Genomic DNA, 13970 nt, shown 5'->3' with positions numbered 1-13970 from the left:
CATCCACATTTTGGTCATCCTTCTTCTTGAGCTTCCTGTGGTCTGTGGATTGCATCTTGGGTAATTTGAGCTTTTTGGCTAATATCCACTTATCAGTGAGTGCATACCAAGTGTGTTTTTCTGTTACCTCACTCAGGATGATATTTTCTAGTTTATTGCATTTGCCTATGAATTTCATGAAGTCATTGTTTTTGATAGCTGAGTAGTACTCCATTGTGTAGATGTACCACATTTTCTGTATCCATTCCTCTGTTGAAGGGCATCTGGGTTCTTTCCAGCTTCTGGCTATTATAAACAAGGCTGCTATGAACATAGTGGAGCATGTGTCTTTGTTGTATGTTGGAGCATCTTTTGGGTATATGCCCAGGAGAGATATAGCTGGGTCCTCAGGTAGTGGAATGTCCAATTTTCTGAGGAACCTCCAGACTGATTTCCAGAATGGTTGTACCAGTCTGCAATCCCACCAACAATGGAGGAGTGTTCCTCTTTCTCCACATCCTCGCCAGCATCTGCTGTCACCTAAACTTTTGATCTTAGCCATTTTGACTAGCGTGTGGTGGAATCTCAGGGTTGTTTTGATTTGCATTTCCCTGATGACTAAGGATGTTGAACATTTCTTTAGGTGCTTTCTGGCCATTCGATAATCCTCAGCTGAGAATGTTTTGTTTAGCTCTGTACCCCATTTTTTAATAGGGTTATTTGGTTCTCTGGAGTCTAATTTCTTGAGTTCTTTGTATACTTTGGATATTAGCTCTCTGTCACATGTAGGATTGGTAAAGATCTTTTCCCAATCTGTTGGTTGCCGTTTTGTCCTAATGACAGTGTCTTTTGCTTTACAAAAGATTTGCAGTTTTATGAGGTCCCATTTATCGATTCTTGATCTTAGAGCATAAGCCATTGGTGTTTTGTTCAGGAAAATTTCCCCAGTGCCCGTGTTCGAGACTCTTCCCCACTTTTTCTTCTATTAGTTTGAGTGTATCTGGTTTGATGTGGAGGTAACACAATGGATTTTAAAGAGTGGTTTCAGGTCAGTTCGTAGGTTATCTGGCCAAGTCAGCTTGGCTTCCTTGCTTGTAAAATCGAACGTACCTTACTGATTTGTGTGATAGATTCTCTTTCTAGCTACTGACTTTCAACCATGTTCATATCTACGGGTTTTTCTTTTAAAAGTAAAGAAAGCTCTATGAATTCCGAGGCAGATTTTTAAGAATTCTCTCAAATTTAATCACGCACATAGCTCCTGGCAGGGCAAGTGGCACACGTAGTCCTGAAGGGGTGGTTTGTGGCCGCTAGGGGGAGCCGCGAAATCGCAGCAGCTGTTCCTCTCCAGTCCGGGAGGAGTGCGGTGCAAAGCTAGGGAACAGCGCAAGCGCCATACGCATGCGCGGTCTGTCTTTGGCAGCCAACATGGCGCCTGTGGAACACGTTGTGGCTGACGCCGGAGCTTTCTTGAGGGATGCGCCTCTACAGGTACTAGAGATTCCGCCACGGGATCTGGGCACGAGACCCTCCAGGGGTGAGTGTGGGGTCAAGCGAGTGGGATAACTAGGCCGGTCTGTCCACAGGACATCGGAAAAAACATCTACACCATCCGGGAGGTGGTGAGAGAGATTCGCGACAAGGCCACACGCAGGCGGCTGGCAGTGCTGCCCTACGAGCTGCGGTTCAAGGAACCCTTCCCGGAGTACGTGAGGCTAGGTGAGTGTCCTGGCGCAGCCTTGGCAGCGACGCCGAGCCCGAGTGGAGACAGTCCTGCCCTGGTACCAGTCAACATTGGTTTTAGAGACAGTCACTTCAGCCTGGCTTTAATAATACTAGCCGTGTGCGCCAGGGTTTATCACACAGGCTTTAAGCTTTACCGTAAAACGAGACTAGAAATGGTATCTACCACATCTCCGGCAGTACTGTAGGCCATACGGAAATGGAATGGTGTCTAGCAAATTGGAAACATGAAGTAAAGTTGTGTAGACTCGTAAGATTCAGTGAGAGAGCGCTTGCCAGGTATACAGAAGGCTCTGAGTGTGGCCCCCGTCCTACCAAAAAACTGAAGAGATTTAAAAATAAAAACCGTAGATCTGGGGATGGGGATTTGGCTCAGTGGTAGAACGCTTGCCTAGCAACCGCAAGGCCCTGGATTCGGTCCCCAGCTCCAAAAAAAAGAAGGAAAAAAAAAAAAACAAAAAACCGTAGATCTGTAGTCCTGTGTTTATTGGGTGATTATAGTTTCCAATAGAGAGCCAGCCTCAAGTCAGAAAAAGCCATGCAGGCTAGCCCAGTGCTGTAGTCTCAGCCCTGGGGAGACAGAGGTTTCAGGGTCATGGGTCCCAGGCCAGCCTGAATTAGATAGTGAGACTCTGTCATATTAAAAATAAAGGGGGAGGGGGGTTGGGCCCAATGTGATGTCACATGTTTTTAGTCCAAGCCATCCGGAGGCAGAGGTTCCAAGCAAGCCAGGGCTACATAGTGAGACCTCATCTCAAAAATAAATTTTAAAAAGAAGAAAAAGGGACCTGTTTAAGTCTTGCAGTAGTTCTGAAAGAAAACTAGTGGCTTGGGGATCATCATCCTCTTCAGGAATCCAGGTTAGCAGGAGTAGAAGTAGCAAGTGGTGGACTTGGCTGTGGTCCACTTTGCCAATTTGTGGTTTCTGTAGCTTTTCCTACCAACTTGACAGTTACAGATCTCTGTCAGGCAGCTTCAGCTTCCCAAAATACAAGTAATACCTCATAAGATATGGTTGAGAGGAAATAGGTCAATGTGGTACACATAACCTACGTGCTAACAAAACACTCAAATGCATAAACAAAAACTTTGACCTAGAACTCTATAGGCCAGGCTGTCCTCAGATTCAACCACCTGCTTCTGCCTCTCCAGTGCTGGGGCCAAAAGCATGCACCACCCCTGGTTGGCAAGTAAGTGAATCTTAACAAAAATACAGAAAAGGTTTGTTGGGTTTGCTGGGTGCCCAGGAAGTCTTTTTTTTTTTTTTTTTTTTTTTTTTGAGGCAGAGTCTCACCTCTTTACCTCCCACCAGCTGGGACTTACCACATAGACCATGCTGGCCTTGAACTTAGAATTGTCTACATCTGCCTCACCTCCCACCTGCTAGTATTAAAGGGGTGGGTACCATTATGGGGCTGGAAGGATGACCGAGCAGTTTAAGATCACAGGCTGCTCCTCTGAAGAACCCAGGTTCAATTCCCAGCACCCACACGACAACTCAGCCATCTGTTAACTCCAAGTCCACGGAGTCTGACACCCTCTTCTGAACTTAGGGCACCAGGCATACACGTGGAGCACAGACAGGCATGTATACACATCAGGGCCATTCATAAGCATACAGAAACTCACTGTCAAACCCACTGCTAATGCCATTTTATAGGAAATGTAGCAGTGTGTCTGGTACTTATGCCGTTATTATCAGAAGACACTGTTGTAATATGAGGAAATTGTGTGTTTATTGTCAGTGTCTTAAATACTGTAGCATTGCCATGCACTGTGGATCCAGCACAGTGTGCAGTTCTTAAACTATTTAAAAAGCTGACCTTTGATACACAACATCTCTCTCTTGGTTTCATCCTAGGCCACGGTTACAGTCCAGTTAACCTTCCTTTCCGTCTTGAAATCAAGCCGTCTGTTAATCTAAAGTTTTACTTATTTATTATATATGTGAGTATACTGTCACTGTCTTCAGACACACCAGAAGAGGGCATCAGATCCCATTACAGATGATTGTGAGCTACCATGTGGTTGCTGGGATTTGAACTCAGGACCTCTGGAAGAGCAGTCAGTGCTCTTAACCACTGAGCCATTTCTAGCCCAAAGCCAGACATAATGGTGTGGTGAACACTTGTTTTGGTTTTTGTTATTGTTGTCTTTTAAGATATATTTATTTATCTGAGTACACTGTCACTGTCTTCAGACACATCAGAGGGCATCCATTAGAGGTGGTTGTGAGCCACCATGTGGTTGCTGCAGTTACTCTAGCTGTTATACTTAAAACAAAAGAGTTGGAGCTTAGAAAGATGAGGGTTGGGGTTGGGGATTTAGCTCAGTGGTAGAGCGCTTACCTAGGAAGCTCAAGGCCCTGGGTTGGTTCCCAGCTCAAAAAAAAAGAAAAAAAAAAAAAAAAAAAAAAAAGAAAGAAAGATGAGGGTTATACTAATAACCAAGCTCTATTAAGGAACTCTTCTCTCCCCTTGTCTTGTGCCCTGATCTCGTGGATGAGAATGTTACCTCAGAGCTACCTTGTGAGTGGCTTGGTGGTGGCGAGCACAGATTTTTCAGTCACAAAGAGAAAACGGTCAGAAAGTAGATGTTGCTGTTTTTATGGAATACTGATTCTTATTTTGTTTGGTTATTTGGTGGTGGTGTTTTGAAACAAGGTCTCCAGTAGTCTGGCTTGACCTTGAACTTTTATGAGGCTGAGGGTAGCCTTTAACTTCCGGTCTCCATCTCCTGAGTGCCGGGATTACAGAGTGAGCCATGTCTCCCAGACGGAGTATGGATTCTAAGTCCTTTGAGAGGCTTTTGTGCATGGCACAATGTGGATGAGGTTAGAGGGCAGCTACAGAGAACTGGCTTCTCCTTCTATCATGCAAACCCCAGAACCAAACTCAGGCAGCTGCATTTGCTGCCAGGCACCCTCACTAGTCATCCAATGGCCAATACCAGTTTGTTCTGGTTTATGTGAATAGGTGCGTTGCCTACACATATGTTTGTGTGCTGTGTATCTGCCTGGTGCTCTCAGAGGCCCGAAGAGGGTGTTGGATCCTTTGGAATTGGTGTTAGAATTTTGAACCACCATGAGGATGCTGAAAATTGAGCCTAGGTCCTTTGGAAGATCAGCTAGTGCTCTCAACTGATAAACCATCTCTCCAGGCCCTACATGGGAACACGAGGTCTTTCCATTTAAGATATCCAAGGACTTGCCAGTTTTGCCCTTGACTAAGGTTGGGAATCTCTTCTTTGCTTGCAGTAACTGAGTTTTCCAAGAAAACTGGGGACTACCCCAGCCTCTCTGCCACAGATATCCAGGTGCTGGCTCTGACCTACCAGCTGGAAGCAGAATTTGTTGGGGTGTCTCATCTAAAGAAAGAACCAGAGAAGGTACATGAGGGGGTGCTGTTTGACTGGGTGGTTTCGTTTTGAAGAGTGTGTGTGACTGTGCTTTTGGGGTGGTGGGGAGGATGCCTGTGGAGGCCAGAAGAGACGAGAAAGACTCACAGGCATTTGTCAGTCTCTTAGCCTGCAGCATGGGTGCTGAGAACGGAACCCTAGTCCTCAGGATTGCGCACTAAATGTTCTTAACACTGAGCCACCTCCAGCCCCAGGTTTCATTGTTTTTTAGTATACTCTTTATTATAAGAACTGTCGTGTGTGAAAGGAGGAATATCAAAAGACAAAGCCAGCAGGTCCTGTGTGATCTGACGACCTGTGACTGCGCCTGTATGCAAGGGTAGATGCAGCCCTGGCGCTCCTGTTAACAGTTGTGAGAGAGAAGGCACACTTGACAGGAAGCTCAGTTTGTAGTACAGCAGCAGAAGCAACAGGAGAGACCCTGTCTGAAACAAGAACACAGCACAAGGAGAAAGCAGGTCCTGGAGAAGTCGTGCTCTGACCTCCACGTGTGCGCTCTGGTGCCCGCACTCTACTTTATGTCCTCATCATGTACGTAATCAACGAGTCTTTCATTCATGTATAAGACAGGAGGTCTCACTGTGTTGTCCAGTTTGGACCTGAACCCTTGTATTGTTTTAAGACAAGATCTCATTCTGTAGCCTTGCTTGTCCTGGGACTCACAAAGACCTGCCTGCTTCCCAGAGCACTGGGATTAAAGGCATGCACCCCCAGGGCCAGCTCTTTACTTATTTTTTGATTTCATTTATTTTGTGTGTGCACATGTTTGTGAGCATACGACAGCTTGCTAGAAGGGTAAGGATCCTACGTGAGTTGGTTTTCTCCCTCCATCTCTGGGTCCTTCTACTCCCTCAGCCATCTTGCCATTCCTGAATAAGTTAATCTAAAGATGATGATAGACTTGGGCTGGGATGTTGCTCCCTTTTTTTTTTTTTTTTTCTTTTTTTTTTTTTTTTTTGGAGCTGGGGACCGAACCCAGGGCCTTGCGCTTGCTAGGCAAGTGCTCTACCGCTGAGCTAAATCCCCAACCCGGGATGTTGCTCCTTTAATAAAGTGCTTGTCTCGGGGTTGGGGATTTAGCTCAGTGGTAGAGCGCTTGCCTAGGGAAGCGCAAGGCCCTGGGTTCGGTCCCCAGTTCGAAAAAAAAAGAACAAAAAAAAAAAAATAAAGTGCTTGTCTCATGCATGGAGCCCGCGTTCAGTCACTGGCACTGTTGTGTTGACAGAGGACCATCACTTGTCCTGTAATCCCAGTACTCTGAAGACTCAGAAACTCCAGGTGGATGGGTCTACAAAATGAGAGTAAGGTGTGCTGGGCTAAGCTAGACCCCGCCTCAAACATAACTAACTCCAGAGCCACCATCGTCCTACAGAAAATTAATATGGGCCCCTAATGTCACCAAATATCCAGTCAGTAGTCACACTTTGCCGTTGTGTGAGTATATTAAGCTTGTTTTGGTGAGAATCCAATTGAAGAGTGTGTGTGTGTGTGTGTGTGTGTGTGTGTGTGTGTGTGTGTGTGTGTGTGTGTGTGTGTGTGTGTGTGTATTCCCTTTTTCTTTTTCACTCTGTGGGCCAGGCAGGCCCTTGAACTCAGATCCTTCTGCCTCTGCCTCCTGAGTGCTAGATTAAAGGTATGTGACACCACCACCCAGTAATGAAGTTTGTATTTTATGTTTAATAAGCACACCAATGTATTCACACTCTTGGTTTTTTGAACAGTTTCTGTAGCCCAGGTTATCCTGGAACTTGCCATATAACCAAGCATGATCATAAACATTTGGGATTTTGTTGTTGTTGTTGTTGTTGTTTTAAGATTGATTTATTTATTATATATAAGTACACTGTAGCTGTCTTCAGATACACCAGAAGAGGGCATCAGATCCCATTACAGATGGTTGTGAGCCACCATGTGGTTGCTGGGAATTGAACTCAGGACCTCTGGAAGAGCAGTCGGTGCTCTTAACCACTGAGCCATCCCTTTAGCCCTTGTTATTTTTTTAAGCTCCTTGAAATTGAAAAGTGGCACTTTACCGTGTGAGCATTTTGCCCGTGTGTATGCTCGCTCGCCATATCTATACCCAGGGTCCAGCGAGCTCAGCAGAAGGCTTTTGGAGGTTAGAGTAGCTATGAACAGCCACGTGGTACTGGGAAAGGAACCTGGGCCCTCTGCAGGAGCTACGAGGGCTCTTAGCTACTCGGCCGTCTCCAGTACTGGCTTTGAGTTCTTGCTCCTCCTGCCTCTCCTTCCCTGGCTAGGATTATCGTTCTGGCTGGATTCATCTGCTTCTACTGTTCAGAACTACTCTCACACTTCTCAGTCAGGTTTAGAATCCTCCAATTTAAAAGCCTAAAAACAGACTCGTTTTCCTTTTTTGTTTATTTCATTCCATTTTACTTTTGTATCCAAAGCCTTAGGATGGGCTGAGGTCGTAGTTCAGTTAGAAGAATGTTGCCTCGCATGCATCGGCCTCTAGGTTTCATCCCCCAATACCCCGTAAATAGGCATGGTGGTGCACTCTGGTAATCCTGTGCCTTCCAGAGGTAAGAGTAGAGAGGACGGAGGTCACAGGCATCCCAGTGACACTCCAAAAGCTCTAAGCAGGGCTTGCTGCCCCTGGAAGGCGTTTAGGCTCAGCTCTCACTGTAGGACACTTGCGGCCTCACAGGTGCACACCTCCCAGCTCTCTGGGCATCATGAAATGTCCAGAGTGGACACAAACGCCCTAGAAGCACTTGGTAATGGAGTCCAGGGTCTCTGAGTGTTGTCGCCTTGACTGTGTATTCTTGTGACTTCTAGTTCTTTATATTCAACACCTAGGGAGAAAGACCTTGGGTCTTGTTCGTTTTCATTAGCCTTCATGTTGTATTTTTAAACTGATTGTCCTTACTGAAAACAGGCTTTTTTCCCTTTTTTTAGGTTAAAGTGAGCTCTTCAATTCAGCACCCTGAAACTCCTCTGCACATTTCTGGTTTCCATCTGCCCTCCAAGGTAACTCCTTTTAGGAGCCCTGATCCTCCATGGGTGTATTTTCTCAGTGCTTCAGACCTAGCTTGCATATAGAATGCTTACACATTTAAACTGAAAGCAGTTTTCATGTTTTTCAATTATTCTGATTTGCTATATATGTAAAGCTCAGGTTTCATCTATCTACACTGAAAAACAATGTTTCATTTACTCTCAGTCTAAAGCCTTACAAGAAACAGTGGATCATGGCCCCCCAGCTGATGGGTCTGAGAACCTGGAATTCAGCTCCTTCATGTTCTGGAGGAACCCTCTGCCTAACATTGACCATGAGCTGCAGCAGCTGCTGGTAAGGCCCTGGCTTGCACTCTCCTGGTGACATTGGAGGCTCTGCACATGAGTCCTGTGGCTAGGAGCTTGCCTTTTGATGTTTCAGATTGATGGACGGGAGGAGGAGGAAGAAGAAGAACTTGAAGACAGTGAAGACGATGGGGGTGGGTGGATAACCCCCAGCAACATCAAGCAGATCCAGCATGAGTCGGAGCAGTGCGACATCCCAAAGGACGTGCAGGTCGGCTGTGTGACCACAGACTTCGCCATGCAGGTGGGTAGTGAGGAGGGGATCATTGCTCATTTTGTTTGAGGGTAGACTTTCACATCGGTGACAGTGCATAGGGAGTTTTGGTTTTGTTCTTAAAAGTATTTTAATTAATTAGGTACTTGTGGGTTTTTTGAGACAGGATTTTTCTGTGGATCCCTGGCTGTCCTAGAACTCACTCTGTAGACCAGAGTTGCCTTGATCTCACAGAGATTTGTCTGCCTCCCAAGTGCTGGGACTAAAGGCACGTGCCATCATGGCCTGGCTAAAATATTTACCTTTTTAAAAATTACATTTGTGTGTGTATGAGAGTGTTCCTATCCCTCGGTGTACATATGGAGGCCAGGGCAACTTGCAGGAATCTCCTCTCTGTTCACCAGGTGGATGCCAGAGATCAAACTCCCAGAACTAGGGAGGCAGAGGCAGGCAGATCTCTGTGAGTTTGAGGACAGCCTGGTCTACAGAGTGAGTTCCAGGAAGCCAGGGCTACATAGAGAAACCCTGTCTCAACAAATAAAAAAGAAAGAAAAAGGGGGTCTACTGAGAGGCACTGCCAGTGAGGCCAGGCTCTGTTCAGGGGGTCGCCCAGTAACCCAGATCCCTATCTCCCTAGCCAAACCTCCCTTGTGTTCTCTAACAAAAGCCAGGGATTATAAGCTACACCAGAACATTGAGTCCTCATAACTGAACAGAACCATTGCCAAATCAGTAGTAAAGAGGCTGATTTCTGTTATTCTTGGTTGTAGAATGTTCTACTTCAGATGGGGCTGCACGTGCTGGCAGTGAACGGCATGCTGGTCCGAGAGGCCCGGAGCTACATCTTGCGCTGTCATGGCTGTTTCAAGTGCGTGGCTGCAAGTCTTCCCGTCCCTGCTGGTGACTCCCCAGAAGAGAGCCCCATTCCCCGTGTGCTTTCCTTCTACCCTTGTGTGCCTCTGTGGCCCATCCGCTGTGTCTGTCCGCCACACTGAAATCCCTGGGACAGAGCCTCACACACATATCTGAGGGTCCTAGAATCAAGGATGTGCGTTCTGGGGCAGAGGTCACTTCTCTGGTGACACACACTGGACTGTGTGGATGGACAGAGGTCTGGGATTTGCTCCCAGGTGACACAGGAGGCTAGAGTTGCTGGGTGACGGCGGCATGGGATTCATTGTTTGTCATGGCTCCTTCACGTGTAGTTCTCATCTACACACAGAGTAGTCTGAATCGGGAGTATCTGGGTTCACGTCTGCATGCCTCTGGGTACTGGTGAGTTGTCTTCTTAGGGCTTTAGATTGGGACGTTTGTTGTGAGAACCTGGGAGCGGAAGTCAGGAATGTGGCAGGGAATTTGGCACATAGGAGATGCCCACACCCTGCCCTTTTCCTGAGTGGGCCAGCGGTGTGTACTGTTCATGTGCCACACCCTGCTCTTTTCCTGGCCACAATGTGACATCCTTGCCCTTCTCTCCCTAAGGAAGGGGCTTCCCTTTGCCGCGTCTTCCTTAGCATAGGCTTTGGTTTTAGGAAGATAAAATGACTTAACAAGACTGAGCTTTTTCTGCATTACCATTTTCTTCTCTGAGGCTGGAGGTAGGGTCTCCTGCCGGTGGGGCTAGTGTGCAGTCTCTCTTTTGTGTCCCGTAGGACAACGTCGGACATGAACCGAGTGTTCTGTGGGCATTGTGGGAACAAGACCCTGAAGAAAGTGTCTGTGACTATCAATGATGACGGTACCTTGCACATGCATTTCTCCCGAAACCCGAAAGTTCTGAACCCTCGAGGCCTCCGGGTAGGTGGCGTGGATCCTGAACCCCTAACTCGGGAATCAAATGACCAAGAGAGAACTGGGCAGAGGATGATGCACACCTGGAACCCAGCCCTTGGGTGGGGGCAGGAAGAGCAAGAGTTCAAGGCCAGCCTGGGCTACTAGAGCCAGTCTCAGAAAACACCAGAGAATAACAGGGGAGCCGGCTGTCACTCAGGGGTAGGGCCAGAACCGGGGTTAAGTACCCAGATAGGAATAAGGCAGGACAGGCCACGTGTGTGACCAGCACAGACGAATGCCCAACACAGGGCATCCTGGTTTGTGTGAACAGATGAAGGAAGGACAGCCAGGTGTGGTGGTTTGCACCTCTGGTTATAGCATTCAGGGGGCTCAGTCTGACAGAGTGTCTGTGAGGTGGGAGGCCACGTGGCTACAGCGTGGAGCTCAGTCTCTAGAAGATGGGAGGGGGTCCCGGAGCCACAGCTCTACAGTTAAGAGTCAGGATCAGGAAGTGTTGGTGCAGCAGCCGGTCCCACTCAGCTGTGGTCCTCAGACTCCGCAGTCCCCTGCCTCAGTCTCCTGAGTGCCAGGATTGCTGGTGCGCACACACCAGCTTCAGTGTTTTGGTGTGGGCAACTTGGCAGTGCTGGGTCCTCTGTGTTGAGGTGAAGGAGGGTACATCGCAGGTGACGCTTGTCCCTTGACTGAGATGGCTCTTTCCTGTAAAGTCACAGTCACTCTGAGTAATTGTGTGGGTCAGCTGTGACATTGTTAATGTCACATAACCGTGCTGCTTCTTGTTTGGTTGGCTTTAGTTTTGTGTGAGTTGTTTTGAATTTCCTAGGATAGCCCTGGCCCTTCTGGAACTCGGGGATCTGCCTGCCTCTGCGGGGATTAAAGGCTGGATAACTGTTTTCTATATTGGCAGGCCTTCTCTATTCTGTGTCCTATTTCCGAATAAGAACTTTGTATTTGCTTAATTATTTTTGTGATGCTGGGGTTGGACCCCGGCTCCACACTTGCTGCTCAGACTCTGCTGAGATGCAGCCCAACCCCCATTTCTTTGATTTTATTTGTGTGGGTGGTGGAACCTGCCTGGGCAAGGCAGAGGTGTGTGTCAGGTGTCTTCTTCCACTCTCCTTCTCTTTTCTTAATGTTGTTCGTTGGGTTTGCTTTGTTCTTGTTGTTGTTTTTGTTTTTTTGTTGTTGGTGGTGGTGGTTTTTTGTTTGTTTATTTTTTGGTTTTTGGTTTTTTTTTTGTTTGTTTGTTTTTTGTTTTTTGTTTGTTTGTTTGTTTTTTTTTTTTTTTTTTTGGGAGGGTGTCATTTGTTAGGTCTTACTTTCCCGGCACTTTGTTAGAACATATTTATTTTGAACTCCGAGAGATCCACCTGTCTCCACATCCCAAGTGCTGGTATTAAAGGCCTACACACCATCATACCTGGCCTCCATCTTATTTTCTTGAGACAGAGTCCCACTCCCCTGGAATTCAGCATCTCAGCTGGACTGCTTGGCCAGTGAGTCTTGTCTTTTTCTCTTGCCCCCAGCACTGGGTTTAGGCAGGTGCCACCACCCCTGGTTTTTATGTGGGTGCTGGGATCTGGAGTTGGTTCCTTTATTTGTACAGCAAACACTTTACCCACTGAGCCATCTACCCACCACTCACACCCTTGAAAGGTGGGTGAATTCATAATCCTGCCTCAGCCTCCCTAAGTAGCTGGGACTCCTGGCCTGTGCCCCTGGCTGCCTTATTCGTCTATTTATGAATTGTGTCTTAGTCACTCTTCTACCGCTGTGAAGAGTCACCATGACCAAGGCCACTCTGTAGACTAGGACTCAAAGGCCCCACCTGCCCCTGCCTCCATCCTTGGCCAGTGAGAACCCTGCAAACACATCCTGCTTTGCAGCTCTTTGCTCTTACTCTTCTGACACAGCCGGATGTTTCCAGACTTCGAACTCTTGTCCCCACCCTAGAATAAGCCCTTTCTCTTAGGGTATGTGTATACAGTGAGGCGTGCATATGGTGTAAGGGTGTGGGTAAGGTGTGTGGGTGTGTGCTTTGCTTTGGCTTGGTTTGGAACAGTCTCTCGTCTCCTCCTGCCTCTACTTCCTGCGTGCTGGGACTGTTGGTTCATGCCAGCTCTCCTGATATAGCTGATGCTGGGGATCAAGGCCCAGGCGTCCATGCCTACTAGGGCGGCACTCAGCCAGCTGAGCTACAGCCCAGCCCCTCTCTCTGGAGTTTAAGCGCTTATTTTAGGTAAGATAATTTTTGCTGGCCAAGGATGACCTTGAACTCCTGATCCTCTTACCTCTCATCCAAATACCAGGATCTTGGAAGTGTACCACCATGCCCAGCCAAGCAAGCTTTTCAGCGGCAAAGATTACAGCCCTGCATCTAACCCAGCACCACATAGTGCATTTAACATTTAAGATCGCCTCACCCCCACTCGTAAAACCTGTGTAATACCTTTTCGGCCTAGAGCCTGTGTGGCCATTGCAGAGCTGCGGACGTGCACCTCTGTGGAAAGGACCTCAGCTTCTTGAAGCTCTGTCCATTTGTCCTTAGCTGAGTGTGTGTAGTTAAGACGCTACCTGTGGTTTTTCATCTGTCAACTGAGGAAGAATGGAGTGGGAGATACTTGTCTTGTTGGCACACAGTAGGCAGGACATTCTGTGTGACTGCATGAGGCCCTGTGTGAGCTGGGCTTTCTGTTCTAACAGTCTTCTTCTTATTACAGTACTCACTACCCACTCCAAAAGGGGGCAAATATGCCGTCAACCCCCACCTGACGGAGGACCAGCGCTTCCCCCAGCTGCGACTCTCCCACAAGGCCAGGCAGAAGACCAACGTGTTTGCCCCCGACTACATAGCTGGGGTTTCTCCCTTCGCAGAGAATGACATCTCCAGCCGCTCAGCCATCCTGCAAGTCCGGGACAGCATGTTGGGTGCTGGGAGGAGACGCTTAAATCCCAATGCTTCCAGAAAGAAGTTTGTAAAGAAAAGGTGACATCGTAAGCCCTGCAGGCAAAGCAGACTGGCTAGCTGCTGAGGAGGCTGTCGTGTCATCCCCAGTGTCTGCTCTGCAAACCATCTAGACAGAAGCAGTGGGCCTGGCTCTCCCACTGCCTGAGACTCTGTTGTGTGGCTTTGCAGTCTGATATGGCTGCCCCGTCTGTGAATATGCAGAGCGAGGGCTCCACCATGGGAAGGGAGCTTGGAGCAAAGGCTGAGCCCAGAAGCTCAAAGATGAAGTAACCACACGATAACCTTTCTCTAATAAACCTGATGGCCAGCGCCTCTGTGTTTAAGTTCTCGTATCCTTGGTGGACATGGTCACTAAGGATCAACTATATATGGTTTGTGTGTGTGCGCGCACCAGAAATTATAAGTATTCTACAATAAAACTTTACATTTTTAACCTTTTTTTTTTTTTAAGTTGAGTCATCCAGGAAAATCAGTACAGTGAATGCACCCTGCAGCCTTTCATCTGGGTCCACATTTGATAACATTTGGTGT

General features: G+C 47.5%; 1 protein-coding gene across 1 annotated transcript; it reads left to right on the top strand.

Moving 5' to 3' along the window:
• Nucleotides 1-1356: 1356 nt before the first annotated feature.
• Nucleotides 1357-13751, top strand: Nob1 (NIN1 (RPN12) binding protein 1 homolog). Its single transcript, XM_032887808.1, has 9 exons — nt 1357-1470; nt 1566-1698; nt 4979-5109; nt 8059-8130; nt 8324-8452; nt 8540-8707; nt 9448-9545; nt 10330-10474; nt 13192-13751. The coding sequence occupies exons 1-9, from the start codon at nt 1381-1383 to the stop codon at nt 13459-13461; spliced, it is 1236 nt and encodes a 411-aa protein (XP_032743699.1). The 5' UTR covers nt 1357-1380; the 3' UTR covers nt 13462-13751.
• The last annotated feature ends 219 nt before the right edge of the window (nt 13752-13970 follow it).

Source organism: Rattus rattus, chromosome 17, assembly GCF_011064425.1.
Source record: "Rattus rattus isolate New Zealand chromosome 17, Rrattus_CSIRO_v1, whole genome shotgun sequence".
NCBI lineage: Eukaryota > Metazoa > Chordata > Mammalia > Rodentia > Muridae > Rattus > Rattus rattus.
The sequence above is the reverse complement of the archived record's forward strand: the minus strand, read 5'-3'. Positions and strand labels throughout refer to the sequence as shown.